Consider the following 26,739-nt stretch of genomic DNA (forward strand, 5'->3'; position numbering starts at 1 on the left):
GTAGTGAACTCTACTGCCGTGCATTATGTAGAGATTAGAGAATGAGTGAACGAGTGGACGAGTGAACTAATAAGCGATTTTAGACACTGCAGTCTCATTGTTGCCCACGCGCGGTGCGAATCGGGAAGGGATGCGAATCAGATAACCACCTAATATTAGGAGGGTCGTAAAATATATGATATATATATCTATATATATAGATATATATATCAGTTTCCCAGTGAGGTAGTTCGAAAGGATTTAAAATTACAGCGGCAACACCCATATTCAACGAGGACGGTGTTTAGTAAAATGTATCCTGTTAAAATTGGCACACACGACGGAACTTTTCATTGTGATGAAGTTTTGGCATGCTATCTTTTACGTCAGCTGCCGGATTACAAGGTTAACCTTACTCGTTACTTTATATGCATTCGTTGTTTTCACAGATTAATGAAAATGTATAGCTTTACTAACTGTGGAACTAGTTAAATGTACTGCTCTTTAGCATTGTATTTCTTTTAAAGTGTTTTATTTTGTTTACCACAAGGATGCCGAAATAATTCGGACTCGTGACCCTGTTGAGCTGGCGAAGTGTGATATTGTGGTCGACGTTGGCGGAGTCTACGATCAAAAACTACACCGATACGACCATCATCAAAGGTATTTTCAGACAAGTAAAAAAAAAAAAGAAAAAAGAAAAAAAGAAAACGATGTCTAATAGTCGTCTACCAATATGCCATAGAAGCAGCGTTGCGTCATTATTTAATTGATTTAACTGGAGTTTATTGTTTAGTAGTGCTGTTTTGTGTCTGCAATCTCATTTGCATTCAGGAGGTTAATCACACTTATAGTTGTTAAAGCCCACGATGTGCTTTGATTTTTTTAATTGCTGGAATGCAATATGTAGTTTGTATTTTTCGTAGACTTACTGTTGACACCCACAGTCTCCTTTCATCTTTCAGTGCAAATATATTGTGAATATTACTTGCAAATCTGCAACTTCTCTCTTTACATTGGATTTATGATATTTCACAGATGCACTTATCCAATTTGACTTACAATTAAATAATACATGCAACTGAGTGGTGACGGGTTAAGCAGTGACAACTCTGTTGTGCTTGGATTTGAACTTCTGATCAGTTCAGCATCTTAATTAAACACTGAGCTAGCACTTGGCACTTCCCTCTTTGTAACTATGTTCTAATATAGGTATACATCACACACAAAGCTCAAGTAGCCCACATTTTAAAGCTTGAAAACGTTTTTATGAAATAAACCTGTTTTTATTTTAATAACCTTCTCAGTCCTAATTACAGCCTAAGAAAAACATACAATTTTGACAGCGTAACATTGTCGATCTGAGGATAATCCTATTGTAGGTTTTAGAACTTAACAGTGGTAGACAGAAACAAAGCAAATGTAATTTGTTACAGCTTTTTCGTGAAGCTGTAAAAAATTATACTTATACTGTATACGTCACTGAAGTATTTCCATTTGGGGAGACTTACTTTAACTTCACTACTTTTTAAAGTCAAATATTACTTTTGACTCATACTCATTTGCAAAATCATTTGTTTCTTTTTATATTTATATGAGTGGATAAAACTGCAAAAAGCATGCACTCTGTTTTGAACTTGCCATTTGGTGGTAGCTACTTACCACCAGTTAGCATCAGTTCAACAGCAAGCATAACATTTGGAGAGTAAAAAATTATGAAAGAAATTCCTGACTCTAACTTGCTACAACACCTGTGGCATTATTTGAACTTTTTCTTTTTTTTTTTAAGTAGTTGAAAAAAAAAAAAGGATTTGGGCTCATGATAATTGTAATAGATATTGATACATTATACATATAATACATTTATAGATTGGTGTGCAAAGAATAACATTGGAGTCTTTTCACATGGACTGAGTTGATTAGAAGTCGTCTTGTGACAAAAGTGATAATAGGTCATTGTTGCCATAATAAATCATAGTACTTTGGATACCTAAGTACATTTGAAGGCAAATACTGTCATACTTTTACTCAAGTGAAAGTTTGAAGGGAGCATTTTTACTGGAATGATATTTTACCTGGTGTGTCTGTTTCTACTTTAACTCCAATATATGGTATGTGTATTTCATCCAACACTGGAAATCAATGACTTTATTAAAAGGCCATCAGAAAAAAGTGACCACATTCATTCAACTTGTTTGCAATATACATGCATTCATTCTGTTTTTATAATTTAACTTTTAAATTTTTTAACAGTAAAAGACTCCTCAGAGTATTACAGTTTTATAATCACCTTTAAACTTACATATTCACCCACTTGTCAGTAAAAGACAATCAACACAATAGTCTATAGGAATCAAACATTTGTCAAGCAGTCCCTTTTTTAATATGTTGCCAGAAATTATCCTACATTCTTGCAGTTCTCTCTCACAATTCAGTCTCTCAACATACACTCATTTGTAGCAATTTCAATTATCCTATCAATCCAGTTGTTCAATTGTGTGTTTCAGGGCTGTTCCAGTGGCACAAAATGTAATTAACCACTGAGCTTGGCAGCTGTAATACAACTAAATCTTAATAATAATGCATTTTTATGTTGTATATATAATTTATCTCCAGGAAGGCATAGTCATGGTTCCGCAGGTAAAAAAAAAAAATCCTGTCTATTCTTCAGGTATTCCCAGAATTTTGCACCAGAATTGAACAAAAAAAGGTCATGTAAATAAGTGTCTTCCTCTTCATTGCGTTTCCAACATAAATTATTTCTAGCTGTCCCTAGCCTATAAAGCCTAGATGGTTACACTGCCTGACCAAAAATAATGAAATATTTTTGATAATATAATGATAATGAAATAACGAATGCCGATATCGAAACAGCAGCACAGTAAGCAGAAACTGTATAATCCTCATCATGTGAAAATGGTATAGTTTAATAAAGTGCTATTGTGTCAAATGTTTGCTAACTTCAGGACAGTGGCCCTATATCTGTTCTGTCATGACTCGCAAACTTCAGTTTGCACAATCCCCTCGCTCGCGACATAGTGATTGATTCAATTAAACCTGTGAGAACAAACAGTAAATTTAAAAGAAGCAGTAAACAACAAACAATTTTGTCACTGTTGTGGTTTCCAGCGAATGCTTATGGTTGTCAAGCAGCCACTATAAGCTTAAAATATTTTTAAATGAAAGATAATTTAACTTAATATATAGCTTGTGCACTTTAATACATAAATACCCTGAATTAGGGTTCTATATAGTTATAATAAGCAAAACTTATTTTGAAAAAAAATTTATAACAATCGTTTGATTATCAAAATTGTAGTCATCTCCAGCACATTAAAAATAGTGTCTGTAATATTCACAGGCATATTCATAAATATATGGTTGAAAAAGGTTAAAACCATATCAGCTTATCACCATGTTTTCATCTTGGGATAGTCTCAGATTTTCTCCAATTCATTTTGTACACTGACACTTGAATATAATTGTATAATACTCATTAATGGATGTGAAGATTTCAGAGGCTCACAAAATCGCAACAAACGATCATTTTCCTACTAGATCAACAGTCCCTTCTTCTGCCTCTACAATGTTGGTAAACAACAGAGGGGACAATGGGAAAGCCATTACTGACCATCATAGCCTACACTCACCTACACTACACTAAACCTTTTGTATTTCAATTAAATGTCAGTTTTTCAATTTCCAATCTAATTTAATCACATAAATCCAACGTAAAAGTTAGCATTAATTTTAGCTTCATCATGTTCTGTTAATGTGAATGAAATAAACGTAATGGAAACTGATAAACTGTGATTTAAGCTTGTATAGTGCATACATTTTACTTAAATTATATATATTATATAATAACAAATTATTACTAACTTTATATAACTACCATACATTTCCTTCATTCGATTAAATAAATGGGCAAAAATGGGCAAAATTTGCTCAATAAGTAAAAAAAAAAAAAGCAGCAGAACGTAATGCAGTACTTAAATTAAGGCAACTGTTTAAAACTCGTCTGCCAACAAGTAACAGGGATCAGCAAGGAACCAACTCTTACATTGGACATAATATATTAAAAAAACTGTAACATTGCAACATTAAACATTGTCACATTTTCAAAGAAACATTGCGATATTAATGCATGGTATAGTAATCGATTTGCACTTTCTTAGTATCTGGAAACACTTCATTTGAGTGCTTTGTCTCAAACTGGAGTTAAAAATATTGGTTTAATGTTACTTCCAAAACTCACATACAGTGGGTAGGGAAAGTATTCAGACCCCCTTAAATTTTTTACTCTTTGTTATATTGCAGCCATTTGCTAAAATCATTTAAGTTTATTCTTCTTCCTCATGAATGTACACACAGCTCCCCATATCGACAGAAAAACACAGAATTGTTGACATTGTTGCAGATTTATTAAAAAAGAAAAACTGAAATATCACATGGTCCCAAGTATTCAGACCCTTTGCTGTGACACTCATATATTTAACTCAGGTGCTTTCCATTTCTTCTGATCATCCTTGACATGGTTCTACACCTTCATTTGAGTCCAGCTGTGTTTGATTATACTGATTGGACTTGATTAGGAAAGCCACACACCTGTCTATATAAGACCTTCCAGATCACAATGCATGTCAGAGCAAATGAGAATCATGAGTTAAAAGGAACTGCCTGAAGAGCTCAGAGACAGAATTGTGGCAAGGCACAGATCTGGCCAAGGTTACAAAAAGATTTCTGCTGCACTTAAGGTTCCTAAGAGCACAGTGGCCTCCATAATCCTCAAATGGAAGACGTTTGGGACGACCAGAACCCTTCCTAGAGCTGGCCGTCCGGCCAAACTAAGCTATCGGGGGTAGAAGAGCCTTGGTGAGAGAGGTAAAGAAGAACCCAAAGATCACTGTGGCTGAGCTCCAGAGATGCAGTCAGGAGATGGGAGAAAGTCGTAGAAAGTCAACCATCACTGCAGCCCTCCACCAGTCGGGGCTTTATGGCAGAGTGGCCCGACGGAAGCCTCTCCTCAGTGTAAGACACATGAAAGCCCGCATGGAGTTTGCTAAAAAAACACCTGAAGGACTCCAAGATGGTGAAAAATAAGATTCTCTGGTCTGATGAGACCAAAATAGAACTGTTTGGCCTTAATTCTAAGCGGTATGTGTGGAGAAAACCAGGCACTGCTCATCACCTGTCCAATACAGTCCCAACAGTGAAAACGGTGGTGGCAGCATCATGCTGTGGGGGTGTTTTTTAGCTGCAGGGACAGGACGACTGGTTGCAATCGAGGGAAAGATGAATGCGGCCAAGTACAGGGATATCCTGGACAAAAACCTTCTCCAGAGTGCTCTGGACCTCAGACTGAGCCGAAGGTTTACCTTCCAACAAGACAATGACCCTAAGCACACAGCTAAAATAACGAAGGAGTGGCTTCACAACAACTCCGTGACTGTTCTTGAATGGCCCAGCCAGAGCCCTGACTTAAACCCAATTGAGCATCTCTGGAGAGACCTAAAAATGGCTGTCCACCAACGTTTACCATCCAACCTGACAGAACTGGAGAGGATCTGCAAGGAGGAATGGCAGAGGATCCCCAAATCCAGGTGTGAAAGACTTGTTGCATCTTTCCCAAATAGACTCCTGGCTGTATTAGATCAAAAGGGGGCTTCTACTAAATACTGAGCAAAGGGTCTGAATACTTAGGACCATGTGATACTTCAGTTTTTCTTTTTTAATAAATCTGCAACGATGTCAACAATTCTGTGTTTTTCTGTCAGTATGGGGTGCTATGTGTACATTCATGAGGAAGAAGAATGAACCTAAATGATTTTAGCAAATGGCTGCAATATAACAAAGAGTGAAAAATTTAAGGGGGTCTGAATACTTTTCGTACCCACTGTAAGTCAAAAAAGTCAATTTAAGTTTAGTTGAATAAAAAACCTAACGTAATTTACTGGTTGTCCTAAACCGGAGTCAGAAATGAAAAAATGTGGAACACAACACTGATAAAGCTTTAATTTGGCATGAAAATGCATGTTTCACTTCATGTACACAATTTGATTTACATTTGTAGCATTTAGCAGATGCCCTTGTCCAGAGGGACAGACAATAGTGCTTTCAGTCTCCATCAATAAATTAATCTACACTGGTACTCTAGATTACAAACTTGAGATAAATCAGCCTACATCTCCGTTGAGAGGGATTTTTTTATATATTTTTAATAAACAAAGCAAACTTGGAAAGTGTTAGTTTCAGGAAGAGGTAGGTCTTCAAATTTAGCTTGAAGATTGCCAGGGTCTTCGCTGTTCGGACATCTCGGGGAAGTTCATTCGATCACCTTTGTGTGCTCGAGCAGTGCTGGAGGATCTCAGACAGCGTGGTGCAGTGCAAGAGGTGATGAGGTCCCTGAGGTAAGATGGTGCTGGTTCATGTTTGGCCTTGTAGGCAGGCATTAGTGTTTTGAATCTGATATGGGCAGCTACTGGAAGCAAGTAACGGGAGCGCAGCAGTGGGGTGGTGTGGGAGAACTTGGGAAGATTGAACACAAGTCGTGCAGCTGCATTTTGGATCATTTGCAGTGGATGAATAGTGTTCAGAGGTAGACCTGCCAGCAGGGAGCTGCAGTGGTCCAGTCACAAAATTACTGAAATTTGGTCCCGTTATTCTGGTGCCCCGCAATGTGTCTTTTTAAATAAACTTCTTTGCATTCATGCTCGATGTAAACACCCTTGTAGTAGTGCTTTCTCCTTGAAAGACATGTATTCAGAACTATTGTTGATAGTCGGTAAGCATCTGGCCTGGGATTGGGAGTGTGATGCAGCACCTCAATTTCAAACTCCTTGATGCAATCCCACCTCCACCTCGAACCAGTCTATCATTCCTACTGCACACTTCACTGCTGTTACACTTTCCTAATATATGTCCTGGACCACCCTCACATACTTCTCTGCAACACCTGACTTCTCAAACAATACCACAACTCTTCTCTTGACACCCTGTCATTTCTATAGATCTACAAACACTGTAAATATTGCGTCTGTAGTGCTCTTCCTCGGCATGAAACCATACTGTTGCTCACAGATGTCACCTCTACTTTTACTACTATTTCCCATAACAGGTCTGAACATCACCTTTATTCTTAAGAAATAAAGGTGGGACACACTCCTTTTCCATTCCTCAGGCATCCTTTCACCTTCCAAAATCTTTTTAAACAATCTTGTTAACTCCACTGCCATCTTTGCTAAATATCTCCATTGCTCTACTGGTATGTCATCTGGTCCAACCGACTTTCCATTCTTCATCCTCTTAATAGCTGCACTAAGGCACTAATCAACTGTACAGATTTTCTGGCCAACTCTGGAATTTTTCTTTGTGCAAGTCATTTCTTTTTTTTTATGCCCACACACTCCCAATGCCAAATTAAAGACAATGTCAATACACATCTCACTGGGCAAACAAAAAAGCTACTTTTGTTTTCTTCAGCTGAGAAGAGTCATGCATTATTTTTACTGAATGTTTCTTGGGTCTCTAGGATATCTGCATCCCTGAGGCTGCATCTTGTGCCATCAGGCCTTCAAATATGTTAAAACATCATCTAATTCAGTTCTTAAACATCTAACTACTGAGTAAATTTAGTTTTATTTGTATAGCAAGAGACTGTGTGAGTCCTGACCGTTAATTGGAAGGCTGTTCCATAACCTTGGGGCTTTGTAAGAGAAAGGTCTGCCCCCTAATGTAGTCTTTATAATTTGAGGTACTAACATATAACCTGCACATATACTGTGGTGGAAGACCATTCAGTGCTATTATATGTCAATATTAGTATTTTTTTTAATTAATGCGAGATTTATTTGGCAGCCAGTGTAGACTGATTAAATCAGGGGTGATGTCATATTTTCTGGTTCTGGTAAGGACTTTTACTGCTGCATTCTAAAGCTTGCTTATGCACTTACTAGAACATCCAGACACTAATGTGACGCAGTAGTCTAATCTAGATGTAACTAAAGCATTAACACACTTTTTCTGCATCCTGTTGTAGCGAATTTAGCTCGCAAAGAAAAGGAAATATTTATAAGTAATTATAACGGGTTATAGTTACTCCTAAATATTTAAATGAAGTTGAATAGACGGTAATGGAATTAACTTTACACTTATTTGGTCTGTTCGTCTGCCGAACAGACAGTATAATCTTTTATTAATTCTATAAATGTAGTTCAGATCGAATTTTGCAGGAACCTTAAAATGTGAGCGGCACTCAGAGACAATCACTTATGAAAAATACGGCGTTTAATGAATGAGACAAAACACAACATAAAACTAACTACACAAACATACAAAAATAAATAAAGAAAATAAAAATAAAAAGTAAAAAAAATAAATAAAAAATTGGAACAGGAGGAAGAGAAAGGAAAAGAAGAAAGGAGAGAAAGAAAGGAAAGGAATGGTAAGCTTAAACTTCAAAATTAATCACATCCTAAATGAGAACTCAAAAGAATTCAAATTCACCTTAAAAGTAAGAGGTTCAAACTTAAACATGCATCTAAATTGGCTGGTAAAACGGTTACTTGCATTGGCTTGTTGCACAAGAGTCCGGATGCGGTAGACAAAGAAATCTTTGAAGAGTCGGTTAGGAGGGAGTCAGATGTTCTTTCAGGTTCTCCTGAAGATCAGAGCAGGTGTTGTTCTTGAAGATAAAGCTTGCTGGAAGATTTCAAAAAGGATTTGAGATCTCGTCTCGAAGATCAGCTGCTGGGCTGTTCTAAGCGTCCGACTCTTCAGGTCTTCGGGCCCTGGGCGTTCGAGCCTTTCCGGTCGAGCCGAGTTAGTGAGCTTGCTTGACTTCACTGACTGTTGATTAGTTGGGTTCAAGATGTTTTAAAGGTCCTGAACCCCACCCATCTTTGGGAGAATGGCCAGATCTTCTATGGCCTGAAATTTTGGAGGGAGAAACTCCCTTTGTTCATGCGTTTGTGGGCATGGTTTCCGGGTTACACTTGCTTTGGAGAACTTAAAGTTTTATCCAAAGTGTATTAAGACAGTATGGTACATTTCATGATCAAATTAAATGCACCATTGTTTGCAAAATAAGGAACAGAATTTTGGTGATACTTTTGATATTAGACATGGAAAGCAAGGACAGCATTAAAACAGAGGTACATTACATAACAGTTAACATTTAACATACTATTAACATACCAGTAGGACAGTGTGGGAGGACAGTGGAGTGGTGCGGTTGCAAGGAGAAGAGGTGGAGAGGGTGGAGGATTTAGGTACCTGGGGTCAACAGTGCAAAGTAATGGAGGGTGTGTTGGAAAGAGTGAAAAAAAGAGTGAAGGCAACCTTAAGTGGGTGAAGAAGAGTGTCATGAGTGATTTGTGATAGAAGAGTATCTGCAAGAGTGAAAGGAAAGTTTATAGGACTGTGGTGAGACCCGCTATGTTGTATAGTTTAGAGACAGTAGCATTGACTAAAAGACAGGAGGAAGAGGTGGAGCTGGAGGTAGCAGAGCTGAAGATGTTTAGGTTTTCGTTGGGAGTGACGAGAATGGACAGGATTGGAAACTAGTTTATTTGAGGGACAGCACATGTAGGACGTTTTTGGAGACGAGGTGAGGGAGGCTCGATTGAGATGGTTTGGACATTTGCAGAGGAGGGGCATGGGGTATATCAGTAGGAGAATTTTGAGGATGGTGCCACCAGGAAGGAGAAAAAGAGGAAGGGCAAGGAGGAGGTTTATGGATGTGGTGAGGTAAGACATGCAGGTAGTTGGTTTGAAAGAGGCAGATGTAGAGGACAGAGCGGTATGGAGACGGATGATCCGCTGTGGCCCTAATGGGAGAAGCCGAAAATAGAAGACCAGTGTAAATGGAAAATGGAAATTTATTATTTTCCAGAACAAGTACTTCTGGAATTATCTGCTTGAATAAACATGTATGTAAAGGATCTAGAACACGTTATTTATTTTGATGCGGGGTAAAAAATGAAATGTTCTTTTGAGTAACCCTCTACAGTGTGAGTAAATCGCTCACATACACGGGTAAAATTTCCTGATTAGTGACTAAAAAATATCTTTAATTGTCTTTTTTCTCAGACCCACAATCAATTTAAGAGAAAGTTGGAGAAAAGAGAAGATGCTGTGTAAAGAGAACTGATGCATCAGATCTAAATGGTCTTCTTCCAGCAGAACATGGTTACATCTTTTTGTTTACAAGCACAAAGAATAGAGTCCATTTTTGTGCTGGCAGAAGGTAGTGAATGCAAAGACCAGCCAGGCATATCAAATGTGGCAGAGAAAATTGTGCAGTCTGAATAACAAAAAGTCTATTGGAAATGGCGAAAATTCTAGGCTCAGTGGCTGTCAGATTTTAAATGGCTTTTGTATGATTAGGAGGAACACATGATATCTAAATACTGCAGTTGCAACCTTAACAGCTGGTAAAAATAATTTTTTATCAGGGTCTCTCAGTTTCATATGTGAAAATCTCACGGTGCACTCAAACAGTAAACGACATGCATCTTATCATGATGGTATGATGACTTTAAGCAAAGACCCTCAGGAATCTGCAATAGCAAAATAATTTTAAACTCAAAATAAAAAGTGACCGTGCAGGGAGATGTGAGCTTTCTGTAAAAATGAATACACCATATTTTATATTGCAAAAGAGGAATGGAGTTTCCTTCCGATGCAGCCACTAATTATGCTTAAGGAAAAAAATGGCCTGGACCTTTCCCCAATGTATGATAATGATGTCCTCCACTGAACTTGGTTCAAATATTGCTGCAGATTTACAGGATATGGAGGGAAAGAGTCAAAATACAAATTATTTATGATTGATGGATGAACTGATTCTTCTGTGACAGAAAATGAAGCTATGTCGGGCTGCCTGTAAATCATCTTGCCTCAGTCTCAGAGTTGTCACATGCTCATGCTGATGGTGGGACTGAATGCATTCAATCCTAAATGTCAAAATTTGGATTTGACGACTAAGCAAAAGCTTGTAGGATTTTGTGCTAATGGTGCAAATGTGGAGAATCCAAAACTGATAGACAGCCACTGCATGGCTTACAGGCTGGAGCTAGCACTTCTTGGGTTTTGAAAAAGATTAACTTAGTAAGTTGTGTAAATTACACCTTGCACTTGTTTTGGAAAACCCTCAGCTTGAAACTAGGTTCTACAAACCAAAGCAAGTGCAAAGCGCACATTTGGGTGTTTTATTTTGACAGGGCAGTAAAGGTCCTTCTTGGCGGGGAAAACTTGTGAGCCAAGCTGGACAGTGTGCACCTGTTGCTATTAATATGGAGAATTTGGCCCAAACTAGTCACAATGTTGATATTGCTGGCAGGGGGAAAAGGGTTTTTCAAATCGTTTGCAAAAAATTAGCAGTCTGATGTGCTGCAGTAGATGACCACATTTTTTATAGTCTCTACAAAAGCGAGACCTCATCCTCCAAAGTTCTGTTGCTGATAAAGTATGATTGTTTCATTTTTGTTCAGTTGCAATTTTTATGCATTTCATAAAGTCTGGTAAGGAAAAATAAAAAACGTACTAGCTATTGGTGACTTAAGCTGCATTGTGTCCGTAAAGGGATTTAAATTAGAGTAAAACTTTGTAAATGATTATTAACTTATAGTGTTAACTAGAGGGTTATTTATTAAAATTATTTATATTCAATAGTCAGGATTTGTTTGGCTGATATTTAAAATGTTATCATTAAAAAGGTTGATGAAATCATCCTATGCTTATTGATGGTGTAAATGTTAGTGGGTGCTTTTATTCCCAGTTATTTTTTCCAGGCTGCAACATGACAAAAATGGATCATAGTAAATAGGGACTGAATACTTTTCTAATGTACTATACATATGAATGATTTATAATCATTTTTTGTTTTTGTTTTTGTTGTTGTTGATGGTTCTTGATGTCTATCTTAGGAACTGTTTGAAATTTGCAGAGAATACCAGGAGCTTTAGAAGCATTTTCAGCAGGATCCTTTATTGCCGAAAAGAACATCACTCAACATCAGAACATGATTTTGGTGCTGTAGTCATCAAGTTTAATTGATGGTGTCCTACAGTACACAATTCTTTCAAATGCAAATCCTTTCAAATCCTTAAACCGTAAAAAAAGAAGAGAAAACCACAAGAGCCCTTGGAGCAAAGGCCAAAAGGTCCACATTCCAATCACATTAGCAAAAAGGGCCACAAGTTATTATAAATACATTTAAATAGTTAAGATATAGCACACATTATGACAAAACAATTCAAAGAACATGTGTTTTTTCATGTTATGAAAAAAAAAAAAACAATGAGTTTAAATCTCAGCACCACCAGGCTGCTGCTTCTGGAACCCTGAGTAAGGCCCTAATTATAGTCCAAAACCATGAATTATATTTAATTCTGTAAAAGCTCAATTGGTAAAAGCACTATAGAAATAAAATGTTATAGAATGTAAAATACCTTTACCAGATGGTTCTAAGAGACAGACTTTTTGGCCAGATCTGAAGATCCAGACAGAAATGGTTAAAATTACTGGAAAAATATGACATTTAGATTTATGTATAAATAGATTATTGTGTGGGCAAAGGGAATGGAATTTAATACATATGAATTGGAGCTAAATAATGGAAATAAAATTTAAATAATCGACAGAGAAAGAGGAAAGGTCCAAAAATGGAAGTAGATCAATAATATTTTGCAAACAAAATTTTAACTGGCATTGCCTCCTTTTCTGCCTTGTTTATTTATTTTTTGATTTTTTTAAGAATTGACTAGCAGCTCTACATAAAAGGTAGAACAATATTTATATAAAGGGTGACCTGATTACAATTGCATGTAAGTAAGTTGTATGTGATAGTTAGAACCATGGTGCTACATCACACAACATAGAGCTACATAAAAGAACACAGAGCTAAGGATTAAAGTAAGTTGTCCTAGCCACATAATGTGCAAGACAAAAGACAGTGCACCAGACAATACAAGACAGTGTGGGACAGATACATAACTTATTATTAACTTATAATTTTATCAAGTAAAATGTGCAAACAAGAACAATAGACAAAAGTGTACTTGCAAACATAAACACAACGTTGTGCAAAACAGAAATAGCAAATCAAGAGGTGTGCAAAACAGCATGTCTTCGTCGTCTTCTTCTTTCGGCTGCTTATATTATGGGTCGCCACAGCGGATCATCCGTCTCCATTCCACCCTGTCCTCTACATCTGCCTTTTTCACACCAACTACCTGCATGTCTTCCCTCACCACATCCATGAACCTCCTCCTTGGCCTTCCTCTTTTCCTCCTACCTGGTGGCTCCATCCTCAGCATTCTTCTACCAATATAATTCATGTTCCTCCTCTGCACATGTCCAAACCATCTCAATCTCGCCTCCCTCTTGTCACCAAAACATACTACATGCGCTGTCCCTCTAATAAACTCATTTCTAATCCTATCCATCCTCGTCACTCCCAACGAAAACCTTAACATCTTCAGCTCTGCTACCTCCAGCTCCACCTCCTGTCTTCTACTCAATGCCACTGTCTCTAATCCATACAACATCGCAGGTCTCACCACAGTCCTATAAACTTTCCCTTTCATTCTTGCAGATACCCTACTATCACAAATCACTCCTGTCACTCTTCTCCACCCTGCCTGCACTCTTTTCTTTACTTCTCTACACACTCTCCATTACTTTGCACTGTTGACCCCAGGTACCTAAACTCCTCCACCTTCTCCACCTTTTCTCCCTGCAACCGCACCACTCCAATGCCCTCCCTCAAATTCACATATATGTACTGTTTTACTACTACTGACTTTTATTCCCCTTTTCTCCAGCGCCATACCTCAAGGCTCTTTTCAACCTGCTCCCTACTCTAACCACAAATAACAAAATTATCCGCAAACATCATTGTCTAGGGAGTCTCCTGTCTGACCTCGTTCGTCAACCTGTCCATCACCACTGCAAACAGGAAAGGGCTCAGAGCCGATCCTTGATGCAGTCCAACCTCCACCTTGAACCAGTCTGTTGTTCCTACTGCACACTTCACTGCTGTCACACTGTCCTTGTACATGTCCTGCACCACCCTTACATACTTCTGACACACCTGACTTCCTCATACAATACCACAACTCCTCTCTCAGCACCCTGTCGTACGCTTTCTCTAAATCCACAAATACACAATGCACCTCCTTCTGACCTTCTCTATATTTCTCCATCAACATTCTCAAAGCAAATAATAGTCTGTGCTGCTCTTCTTCTTCGTTATGAACCCATACTGCTGCTCACAGATGGTCACCTCTTCTCTCAGCCTGGCTTCCACTACTCTTTCCCATAATTTTATGGTGTGACTGATCAACTTAATTCCCCTGTAGTTTTTGCAGGTCTACACATCTCCTTTATTCATAAAGATCGGTTCCAGAACACTCCTTCTCCATTTCTCAGGCATCCTCTCACCTTCCAAATTGCCACTGCCATCTCTCCTAAACATCTGCATGCATCTGAGACTATGTCTCTAATATCTTTGGAAAGAAGACACTTTGAGCTTTACTGTCAATCATTAAAGTTGATAATGCTCAAAAATGAAATTGTTATAGATAATGAAGTGTCATGGATAAACATGACCTGCATTGAACATTATTTTTATTTCATATTTAATAGACATTAAGTATGATTTTACGTTATGAGTATCAGTCTAATTTACAGTAATTTTTCAATTGCAAAATAAAAAATAAGAAAAAATTAATTGCATTTATTATATAAAATTATAGCTCAAGTTTATTGCCAAGGATTGCTCTTAGAAGTAAGACATGCTTGTTTGTGAATTTGAATTTGTTTCTTTTCCCCAGGTCCTTTAAGGAGACCTTCAACAGCTTATGCCCAGAGAAGCCATGGGTAACCAGGCTGAGCTCAGCTGGTTTGGTTTATCTTCACTTTGGTCGTCGAATACTTTCCCATCTTACAGGCCTGGAGCAAGGCAACAGGCAGCTGGAGATCCTTTTTGATAAGGTAATTTCTGTAAAAGCATACAAATTTTGTATACAATAAACTTATTAGGCTAGATTTTGCTGTCATAGAAAACTATAAAACAATAGATTTGACTACAAAGTACTACTAAAGCATAAGTCAGTAAATATGGTATGGCTAAATTCAGCATTGATGGCATGCTTATTAGCATGCATAGTGAAGTTTTAATACACAGGGATTCTGCAGTTTCAAAGTAAAAAAAATAAAATTAAATAAATGTACACAGGTCCATGTACATGTCCAAGTCCATGTAGTGCTTCCTCTTATGGTCATTGAAATGCTCCCGCAGCACTTAATGTTTTTTTTTTTTCATGGTGGTGTTTTTTTGCTAGTCCAAATATAATTCGATGTATTACGACTGCAAATGAGACCAACATGCAACAACAATTCAGCTTTCCATTATTGGAGTTCGAACATCAGAGGAACATCGTCCATATTTATGATGTGGTCTGGCCCGATTCAGTGAGAGCGCGATTTAATATAAAGAGTTTCATTGGTTAACCTGAACCCGTTCAGCAATTTCATTGATCTAATGTTACAGGGCTCAGTTTTTTGGCTTAAAGCTTGTGAAACCGGGAAAAACCCAGGAAAAATCCATATATTAGCTGCTTCATTGTTTAAGCCGCAGGGTTCAGAGAGGGGGGAAAAAGTAGCGGTTTATAGTCTGGAATACGGTTCTATTTTTGCAGTAAAATAAGTAAAAATAAATAATAAATTTTTCATATATATATATATATATATATATATATATATATATATATATATATATATATATATATATATATATATATATATATATATATATATATATTACACTGTAATTTCCGGACTATTAAGCACACCCAAATATAATGTATAACTAAACAGTATAACTAAACTAAATGTATAACTAAACTAAACAGTAGCCTACCAAGAAAGTCATTGTTCACTGTCTTCCTCTTTCCTTTCACAACAATTTATCTTGGGAGTTTTTCTTTTGGCATCGTCGTGCGTTTTGAACATAAATAAGTCGCAGGTGCCTACATTGAAACTAATGAACTTTACACAGGCTTTAACGAAAGACAGGGCCTGTTACACAGCAATTTCATTGGTCTAATGTTATGGGTCTCAGTTTTTTGGCTTTGAAGCTTGTGAAATCAGGAAAACCCCCAGAAAAATCCATAAATTAGTGGGTAAAAAAGTAGATTTTTTTGGGGGGGGTTATTTTTTTTTGATTATGTCTCTCACAGTGGACATGCACCTACGATGACAATTTCAGACCCCTCCATGATTTCTAAGTTGGAGAACTTGCAAAATAGCAGGGTGTTCAAATACTTATTTTCCTCAGTGTGTGTATATACACTGTTTTTTGGCATGAAGCTTGTGAAACCGGGAAAAACCCAGGAAAAATCCTGTGTAGGAATGTGATATATTATATTATATATATAATATAATATATTATAATATTATATTATATATATATCACATTCCTACACAGGATTTTTCCTGGGTTTTTCCCGGTTTCACAAGCTTCATGCCAAAAAACTGAGCCCCATAACATTAGACCAATGAAATTGCCGTGTAACAGGCACTGTCTTTCGATTAAAGCCTGTGTAAAGTTCATTAGTTTCAATGTAGGCAACTGCGGCTAATTTATGTTAAAAATAAAAATCTTTGTCCAGAAAATAAAAATAATAAAAATAGTCCAGAAATTATGGTATTCTACCGATTATCATTTAATCGAGTGACCGAATAAGAAGTACTAGAAGTAGTACTAAAACAAAAAAGTAAATGCACTGTACGGTGTTTACTTTGTTTTAGTTTGAAATATCCCAATCTATGGAAGCCTAAAACAAAAAAAACAAAGTCTATTTAGACTTCATTCTTGCAGTTCCGATTTTTTCTTTTTATTAAATTTTTTTCTTAGTTAACATCTAACGAAAACTGCTGCTATTTTAATAATCCTAATTATTCCATTGATTAATCGAGAAATTAGATAAATACTTTTTCTTTATTAAAGTAAGAGACCTATCTTAAAATTTACAAAAAAATTTTCCTTTTTGGAAAAAATTTTATTTTTATTATTAAAATTCCATACAAGAATATCAGTGAAAACTAAACACATTTAGTGCATTTAATTGCCAAATTACATCAAAATGCAAATATGGGAAAAAAAAAAAATAATTTTTGGTATAGTTCCCTACTATTACTATACTATAGAATAAGGGTCTGGCAATTGTATGCTTATCCTTCTAACCTGCTGACTATTTATTTCTTTTAGATGTATGAAAACTTTGTTGAGGAAGTGGATGCTGTAGATAATGGGATTTCTCAGCATGATGGAGAGGCACGATATACTGTTAGCACAACTCTCGGTGCTCGTGTCAGTCATCTTAACCCATGGTGGAACAATGACTTTCAGGACACGGAGGTTAGCAAAGGAAATTTTTAATCCCTTTTATACTTTGTACATTGTTCAAGTTTAACTCTTTTGATACAGTGAGGAAAATAAGTATTTGAACACTCTGCTATTTTGCAAGTTCTCCCACTTAGAAAGCATGGAGGGGTCTGAAATTGTCATCGTAGGTGCATGTCCACTGTGAGAGACATAATCTAAAAAAAAAATCCAGAAATCACAATGTATGATTTTTTTTAACAATTTTTTTGTATGATACAGCTGCAAATAAGTATTTGAACACCTGAGAAAGTCAATGTTAATATTTGGTACAGTCGCCTTTGTTTGCAATTACAGAGGTCAAACGTTTTCTGTAGTTTTTCACCAGGTTTGCACACACTGCAGGAGGGATTTTGGCCCACTTCTCCACACAGATCTTCTCTAGATCAGTCAGGTTTCTGGCCTGTCGCTGAGAAACACGGAGTTTGAGCTCCCTCCAAAGATTCTCTATTGGGTTTAGGTCTGGAGACTGGCTAGGCCACGCCAGAACCTTGATATGCTTCTTACAGAGCCACTCCTTGGTTATCCTGGCTGTGTGCTTCGGGTCATTGTCATGTTGGAAGACCCAGCCTCGACCCATCTTCAATGCTCTAACTGAGGGAAGAAGGTTGTTCCCCAAAATCTCGCAATACATGGCCCCGGTCATCCTCTCCTTAATACAGTGCAGTCGCCCTGTCCCATGTGCAGAAAAACACCCCCAAAGCATGATGCTACCACCCCCATGCTTCACAGTAGGGATGGTGTTCTTGGGATGGTACTCATCAATCTTCTTCCTCCAAACACGTTTAGTGGAATTATGACCCAAAAGTTCTATTTTGGTCTCATCTGACCACATGACTTTCTCCCATGACTCCTCTGGATCATCCAAATGGTCATTGGCAAACTTAAGACGTGCCTGGACATGTGCTGGTTTAAGCAGGGAAACCTTCCGTGCCATGCATGATTTCAAACCATGACGTCTTAGTCTATTACCAACAGTAACCTTGGAAACGGTGGTCCCAGCTCTTTTCAGGTCATTGACCAGCTCCTCCCGTGTAGTTCTGGGCTGATTTCTCACCTTCCTTAGGATCATTGAGACCCCACGAGGTGAGATCTTGCATAGAGCCCCAGTCCGAGGGAGATTGACAAGTCATGTTTAGCTACTTCCATTTTCTAATGATTGCTCCAACAGTGGACCTTTTTTCACCAAGCTGCTTGGCAATGTCCCCGTAGCCCTTTCCAGCCTTGTGGAGGTGTACAATTTTGTCTCTAGTGTCTTTGGACAGCTCTTTGGTCTTGGCCATGTTAGTAGTTGGATTCTTACTGATTGTATGGCGTGGACAGGTGTCTTTATGCAGCTAACAACCTCAAACAGGTGCATCTAATTTAGGATAATAAATGTAGTGGAGGTGGACATTTTAAAGGCAGACTAACAGGTCTTTGAGGGTCAGAATTCTAGCTGATAGACAGGTGTTCAAATACTTATTTGCAGCTGTATCATACAAATAAATAGTTTAAAAATCATATATTGTGATTTCTGGATTTTTTTTTTTAGATTATGTCTCTCACAGTGGACATGCACCTACGATGAGAATTTTAGACCCCTCCATGATTTCTAAGTGGGAGAACTTGCAAAATAGCAGGGTGTTCAAATACTTATTTTCCTCACTGTATATACAAGAAAAACCTATTTACAAAATGCGTGATTAAACTAATATGTTTTTCAATGTAGAATAGAACTGTCTATCTTGTAAGATAAAGCCCTGCCACCTGCTGGGTTGCTTTTTTCTGTAAAAAAAAAAAAAAAAAAAAGCATTTGACTATGCAAGGTGTAAATTGTGTATTGTTTTATGATATCAGATGGCAGATTGATAACTATGCTATAAAAATAGATATTTTGTTTAGTTGTGAAGATATACGCCTCTAGAATATATATTTTTTTTATAATAATAAAATGATATATGCATACATTAAATATACAAACATTAAAAACAAGTTAATTGTTGTACTAGACAAATGCTATAAAAAGAGGATGTAACAGAGAAACGCAGCAAGCAAACAGGTTTGATTGAAGGAAAAAAAAATAATATATATATATATATATATATATATATATATATATATATATATATATATATATATATACACACAGTGAGGAAAATAAGTATTTGAACACCCTGCGATTTTGCAAGTTCTCCAACTTAGAAATCATGGAGGGGTCTGAAATTGTCATCGTAGGTGCATGTCCACTGTGAGAGACATAATCTAAAAAGAAATCACAATGTATGATTTTTTTAACTATTTATTTGTATGATACAGCTGCAAATAAGTATTTGAACACCTGAGAAAGTCAATGTTAATATTTGGTACAGTAGCCTTTGTTTGCAATTACAGAGGTCAAACGTTTCCTGTAGTTTTTCACCAGGTTTGCACACACTGCAGGAGGTATTTTGCACACTCCTCCACACAGATCTTCTCTAGATCAGTCAGGTTTCTGGCCTGTCGCTTGGAAACACGGAGTTTGAGCTCCCTCCAAAGATTCTCTATTGAGTTTAGGTCTGGAGACTGGCTAGGCCACGCCAGAATCTTGATATGCTTCTTACAGAGCCACTCCTTGGTTATCCTGGCTGTGTGCTTCGGGTCATTGTCATGTTGGAAGACCCAGCCTCGACCCATTTTCAATGCTCTAACTGAGGGAAAGAGGTTGTCCCCCAAAATCTCGCAATACATGGCCCGGTCATCCTCTCCTTAATACAGTGCAGTCGCCCTGTCCCATGTGCAGAAAACCACCCCCAAAGCATGATGCTACCACCCCCATGCTTCACAGTAGGGATGGTGTTCTTGGGATGGTACTCATCATTCTTCTTCCTCCAAACACGTTTACTGGAATTATGACCCAAAAGTTCTATTTTGGTCTCATCTGACCACATGACTTTCTCCCATGACTCCTCTGGATCATCCAAATGGTCATTGGCAAACTTAAGACCTGGCTGGACATGTGCTGGTTTAGGCAGGGGAACCTTCCGTGTCATGCATGATTTCAAACCATGACGTCTTAGTGTTTTACCAACAGTAACCTTGGAAACGGTGGTCCCAGCTCTTTTCAGGTCATTGACCAGCTCCTCCCATGTCGTTCTGGGCTGATTTCTCACCTTCCTTAGGATCATTCAGACCCCACGAGGTGAGATCTTGCATGGAGCCCCAGTCCGAGGGTGATTGACAGTCATGTTTAGCTTCTTCCATTTTCTAATGATTGCTCCAACAGTGGACCTGTTTTCACCAAGCTGCTTGGCAATTTCCCCGTAGCCCTTTCCAGCCTTGTGGAGGTGTACAATTTTGTCTCTAGTGTCTTTGGACAGCTCTTTGGTCTTGGCCATGTTAGTAGTTGGATTCTTACTGATTGTATGGGGTGGAAAGGTGTCTTTATGCAGCTAACGACCTCAAACAGGTGCATCTAATTTAGGATAATAAATGTAGTGGAGGTGGACATTTTAAAGGCAGACTAACAGGTCTTTGAGAGTCAGAATTCTAGCTGATAGACAGGTGTTCAAATACTTATTTGCAGATGTATTATACAAATAAATAGTTTAAAAATCATATATTGTGATTTCTGGATTTTTTTTTTTTTATTATTATGACAGTGGACATGCACCTACGATGACAATTTCAGACTCCTCCATGATTTCTAAGTTGGAGAACTTGCAAAATAGCAGGGTGTTCAAATACTTATTTTACTCACTGTGTGTGTGTGTATATTTATATATATATATATATATATATATATATATATATATATATATATATATATATATATATATATATATATATAAAAAATATGCACGCGCATTGGTGTACAAATGCATAAGCTTTCGCTGTAAACCACTGTAAAATTGTAATTTTTTTTTAAATGTAATTGGTTGACCTGTACTGTCCAATAGGGCTGTAGCTATCAATTATTTTAGTAATCATGTATTTTACAGATTATTTTAACAATTAGTCGAGTAATTCGGATAAGAAGTTATTTTTCTTTATTAAAGAGCAATGCTAAATATACAAGAGAATATAAGACATGAATCTTAATAAAGAAATACCTTGTTTCCTTTTTAGAAAAATTTACATTTAATTTCTTAAAATTGCATACAAGAATATATGTGAAAACTAAACCCATTTAGTGCATTTAATTGCCATCATCATCATCATCATCATCTTTCGGCTGCTCCCATTAGGGTTCGCCACAGCGGATCATCCGTCTGCATACCACCCTGTCCTCTACATCTGCCTCTTTCACACCAACTACCTGCATGTCTTCCCTCACCACATCCATGAACCTCCTCCTTGGCCTTCCTCTTTTTCTCCTACCTGGTGGCTCCATCCTCAGCATTCTTCTACCAATATAATTCATGTTCCTCCTCTGCACATGTCCAAACCATCTCAATCTCGCCTCCCTCACCTTGTCACCAAAACATCCTACATGCGCTGTCCCTCTAATAAACTAATTTCTAATCTTGTCCATCCTCGTCACTCCCAACGAACTTAACATCTTCAGCTCTGCTACCTCCAGCTCCACCTCCTGTCTTTTACTCAATGCCACTGTCTCTAATCCATACAAGATTGCAGGTCTCACCACAGACCTATAAACTTTCCCTTTCATTCTTGCAGATACCTTACTATCACAAATCACTCCTGTCACTCTTCTCCACCCACTCCACCCTGCCTGCAGGGCTCAGGGCCGATCCTTGATGCAGTCCAACCTTCACCCCGAACCAGTCTGTCGTACCTACTGCACACTTCACTGCCGTCACACTGTCCTCATACATGTCCCGCACCACACCCACATACTTCTCTGACACACCTGACTTCCTCATACAGTACCACAACTCCTCTCTCAGCACCCTGTCATACGCGTTCTCTAAATCCACAAATACACAATGCAATTCCTTCTGACCTTCTCTATACTTCTCCATCAAGATCCTCAAAGCAAATAAGGCATCTGTGGTGCTCTTCCTCGGCATGCAACCATACTGTTGCTCACAGATGGTCACCTCTTCTCTCAGCCTGGCTTTCACTACACTTTCCAATAACTTCATGGTGTGACTGATCAACTTACTTTCCCTGTAGTTACTGCAGGTCTGCACATCTCCCTTATGCTTAAAGATCGGTACCAGCACACTTCTTCTCCATTCCTCAGGCATCCTCTCACCTTCCAGAATCCTGTTAAACAATCTGGTTAAAAACTACACTGCCATCTCTCCTAAACATCTCCACGCTTCTACCGGTATGTCATCTGGTTCAACCGACTTTCCACTCTTCATCCTCTTAATCGCTGCTCTCATTTCCTCCTTACTAATACTATTTGCATCCTGCTTCACCAACTCCACATCATCCTGCCCTTCCACATTCCTCTCCTTAAAACCATACCTACCCATCACCTCCTCATCACCTCTGTTCCCTTCACCTACATGCCCATTAAAGTCTGCCCCAATAACCAATCGTTCTTTCCTAGGTACACCATCTACCACTTCATCTAATTTAATTGCCATATTACATCAAAATGCAAATATATGACAAAAAAAAAAATCATAAAATTATATAAATACATTTTAGATAACACACAGATGTGTTTTTGTTTGAAATGATTAAAAATTTTTGAAACTTTGTCATTGACTTTGGCCTAAATCCTATAGAAACTTGTTTACGCCTTCTTAAAAAAAATGCCTAATTCCTACTTTTTCTCTCGCAATTCCAAGGATTTTTTTGGCAATTCTGACTTTATTCTCCGCAATTCTGACTTTTGTTCTCGCAATTCTTTTTGCATTCATTCACAATGAATTGCATAATCAATTAGCAATTTTATTGATTAAATTGATCAGAAATTTCCCCACTATGGGATGAATAAAGGTATATCTTATCTTAGTTGTTGCAGCCCTAGCTTATACAAATATTTTTTTTTTATTGGACATTTGGTCTTCAAGTCATTTGGCACTTGTTATTGTCAGAGAAAATTAATGGGGATTAAAACACAGGTGTGACTGCTTAGAATTCGAACACCCTATAGGCCAAAGTGCCATATTCACTTGTAGCTAGTACAGAGTAGCTCAGGTTCCACAGTTTGGTGAGGTAAAGGGCATCATGGGAGTTGTCAATACCCCTTTCTAAGGGTTTAGCTACATCAGGTAAAGAAGAGAATTGATGCACCCATCATCCCTAGTGCCTACTGTACAAGCCTTAGGGGGTACTGTGTTATGATCTAGGGTTGCTTCATTTTCTAAAGGTCTAGGTTCAGCAAAATAAGGTGCCCAAAAATTAAGGCCAGCTGAATGACCAGGCTTTTCTTGCCTGCTGGCAGTGGCATATTCCAAGATGGAATTCATCAGGCTTAAATTGTAAAAGTTTAGTCTGGTGAACATGAGACAACATGTTCACTTATGGATTGGCTACCACAAGTTATTCCCAAATTATTCAGTACTAGTCAGTTTACTATTATTATCTCTCAGTTTGCATAATTGATTATTTTATTAGACCGATTTGTTAAATTTACTATAATAAATCAAATCGGTCTAATAAAATAATCTTAATTATGAGGTACCATCATTTCTTTTGCTTCATGTCCACTGCAAGTGTTACTTAAAACAAATGTTACTCAAAATCATTTTATTGTGTTATATAGGAGGGTTTTAAGAAAGCCATCTCCCTGGTGGGAGAAGAATTCTTAGGCCGGTTGCACTACTATCAAAATGCATGGCTTCCAGCAAGAGTGGTAGTGGAGGCTGCTATTCAAACAAGGCATCAGGTAACAAAGATAATCTTAAGTTAATTATGAGGTACCAGTAAACAAATGTATTTTTGTAGGTGATGTTTATTGCTAAGAATACTTGTACTTAGGTGGATGCCAGTGGTGAGATACTTTTGTTGACTCAAGGGGGGTGCCCTTGGAAAGACCATCTCTTCTCCCTGGAAAAAGAACTGAAACTTGATTTAACAATCAAGTTTGTGCTCTATCCAGATCAAAATGGGCAGTGGAGAGTCCAGTGTGTGCCAGCTGGACTCAACACATTCCACAACAGGTGAATCTCAATTAATTTAAATTGTTGGATTTTGGTATTGTTAGTGTCATGTTGGATGGTTTTAATCTCAAAGTGCTTTACATACAAAAGATTGTAAATCATCAGAGTAATTGAACATCAAGTTTGGGTTTTTGCATTGTAGGGTGGATTGAGAGTCATGAACAGTATCTACACAATGAGCAGCAGATATGCAAATGCAGTTATTCAGTGAGAGAACAGACTATTAGATGTAATTAGCAGCTGGAAAGGGTATTGTAGATCTATCTCAGCACTGGTAATAAGAACTTGTTTTCTAGAATTTATAAAGGATAACATTCTCCTGCATGGTTTAACTGCACAGATGTGAAGGGCAATTTTTGTCTGGAGAATTTAGTTTGGTCTGCATTTTGTGTTTTAACTGTGAAATTATAAAAAAGAAAAACTAAATAAATAGGGTTTTAAGCACACTTAAGTTTATTTTAAATGTTATTTACATTTACATTTTCTTAACTGATAATTATTGGAACAATGATATAACTGTAATTAAGGGACATTCATTGTCACAGAGATGGGTTCCCTTTTAAGTCCAACACCTGTTAACAAGTGCACTAATTGGATAGGCTTGTGTTGCTCAATAAATGTTTAATTTGAGATATTTTCTATATCACGTGTTATTTATTTGTTAGCTATTAAATGTTATTAGATGAAGGAGAAAATAAAATCTGGCGAACATATCAACCAAAAAAATCGACATAATACATCGGCCATCGGCTGCCATAAAACTACTGTAAAAACAAAAGGTGGATTAAGATTTGCATTTTGTTTTTATTTGCAATTTTTTTTTTCTCAACATTTTTTGGAATAGGCAAAATTCCATAAATTGTCACTGTCTGAAAAAAGTATGTATACATGCATCAATTAGTTTTTTGATTCTTAGTTGATTTACAAGGAAACCGCTTTTATGGTTTCCAAACACACAAAGAGAACATTACTTTTTTTTTTTTTTTTTTTTTTATTAATCACAGAGTGTAGTAATCAAAATCTTAGAATACCAAATATGATCACATCCTGAAGTGCATATTATTTCCAACCTAACAAATACTTCTTGATCCGACTGAGTATAAACTTAAGGCAGTCAATGTTCCAATTCAGTGTTCTTGTAGCATACAAAGATATTCTAGACTACTGTGTGTTTCCAATTGTGTAACAGTTTAAATACGGCTTCCATGGGTGTGTGATACTGTCTACATATGAATAAAAAAAAATAATTTAGAATTTAAAATGTTTACTATAATGAACACATTGTCCTATTATCCATTAATTAAAAAAAATTCAATTTACAGGCTGTCGCTGCTGGAGGATTGGCATGGGATTAGGGACAGTGCCTTATCCCAAATCAGTGGAATCCCTGATTGTGTCTTTGTTCATTCTAGCGGTTTCATTGGGGGAAACAAAACCAAGGAAGGTGTTCTTGAGATGGCTAGAAGAACATTGGAGGCATCTTATAGATGCAATGCAAATATTTGCTAAAGCACCCTTGCTTTATTGGTTAGTCTAGACTTCTCTATGCCTAACCAACGTTTCACTTATAATAATGAAATGTAGTTTGTGTGCATTTTCTTTATTGGTATGTTTGTATAAATATAATCTATAAACAGTATTTGATTTTGTGACATTATTGAAAGCTTTGTAGATGACCGTGTGATGGCTTGAATTACAACCTTTTACGGACACAAGTCGCCATTGGCTAGTAATTCTTTTATTTAATTTGCCAGACTTTTGCAACAATGCAACTGAACAAAAATATTAAACAAAACATACGTTATCAGCAACAGCAATTGGTAGGATGAGGTCTACCTTCTGTAGAGTCTGACTTAATGTTGCTATCTCCTGCAAGTCAGCCCGGAAATGACTCCCTCACCTTGTCTCCAAAAGCTCCTACATGCGCTGTCCCTCTAATAAACTACTTTCTAATCCTGTCCATACTCGTCATTCCCAACGAAAACCTTAACATCTTCATCTCTGCTACCTCCAGCTCCACCTTCTGTCTTTTACTCAATGCCACTGTCTCTAAACCATACAACATCACAGGTCTCACCACAGTCCTATTAACTTTCCCTTTCACTCTCGCAGATACCCTTCTCTCACAAATCACGCCTGCCACTATTCTCCACCCACTCCACCCTGCCTGCACTCTTTTTTTCACTTCTCTAACACACTCCCCATTACTTTACACTGTTCCTTCTCCATCAAGATCCTCAAAGCAAATAAGGCGTCTGTGGTGCTCTT

General features: G+C 37.4%; 1 protein-coding gene and 2 long non-coding RNA genes across 3 annotated transcripts; 2 read left to right on the forward strand and 1 right to left on the reverse strand.

Moving 5' to 3' along the window:
• myg1 (myg1 exonuclease) lies at positions 1-26,110 on the forward strand. Its single transcript, XM_083534265.1, has 7 exons — positions 1-384; positions 530-642; positions 14,817-14,976; positions 17,255-17,404; positions 24,075-24,197; positions 24,290-24,471; positions 25,794-26,110. The coding sequence occupies exons 1-7, from the start codon at positions 292-294 to the stop codon at positions 25,978-25,980; spliced, it is 1,008 nt and encodes a 335-aa protein (XP_083390391.1). The 5' UTR covers positions 1-291; the 3' UTR covers positions 25,981-26,110.
• Positions 3,718-8,364, forward strand: LOC310722058. The gene is made up of 2 exons (XR_014532286.1): positions 3,718-4,242; positions 5,883-8,364. It is a non-coding gene; the product is annotated as an uncharacterized lncRNA (long non-coding RNA).
• Positions 8,246-11,296, reverse strand: LOC310722046. Its single transcript, XR_014532275.1, has 2 exons — positions 8,824-11,296; positions 8,246-8,759 (listed from the first exon to the last, which is right to left on the reverse strand). It is a non-coding gene; the product is annotated as an uncharacterized lncRNA (long non-coding RNA).
• Positions 26,111-26,739: the final 629 nt, after the last annotated feature.

The sequence above is a fragment of the Silurus aristotelis genome (assembly GCF_946808225.1).
Source record: "Silurus aristotelis genome assembly, chromosome: 28".
Taxonomy (NCBI): domain Eukaryota; kingdom Metazoa; phylum Chordata; class Actinopteri; order Siluriformes; family Siluridae; genus Silurus; species Silurus aristotelis.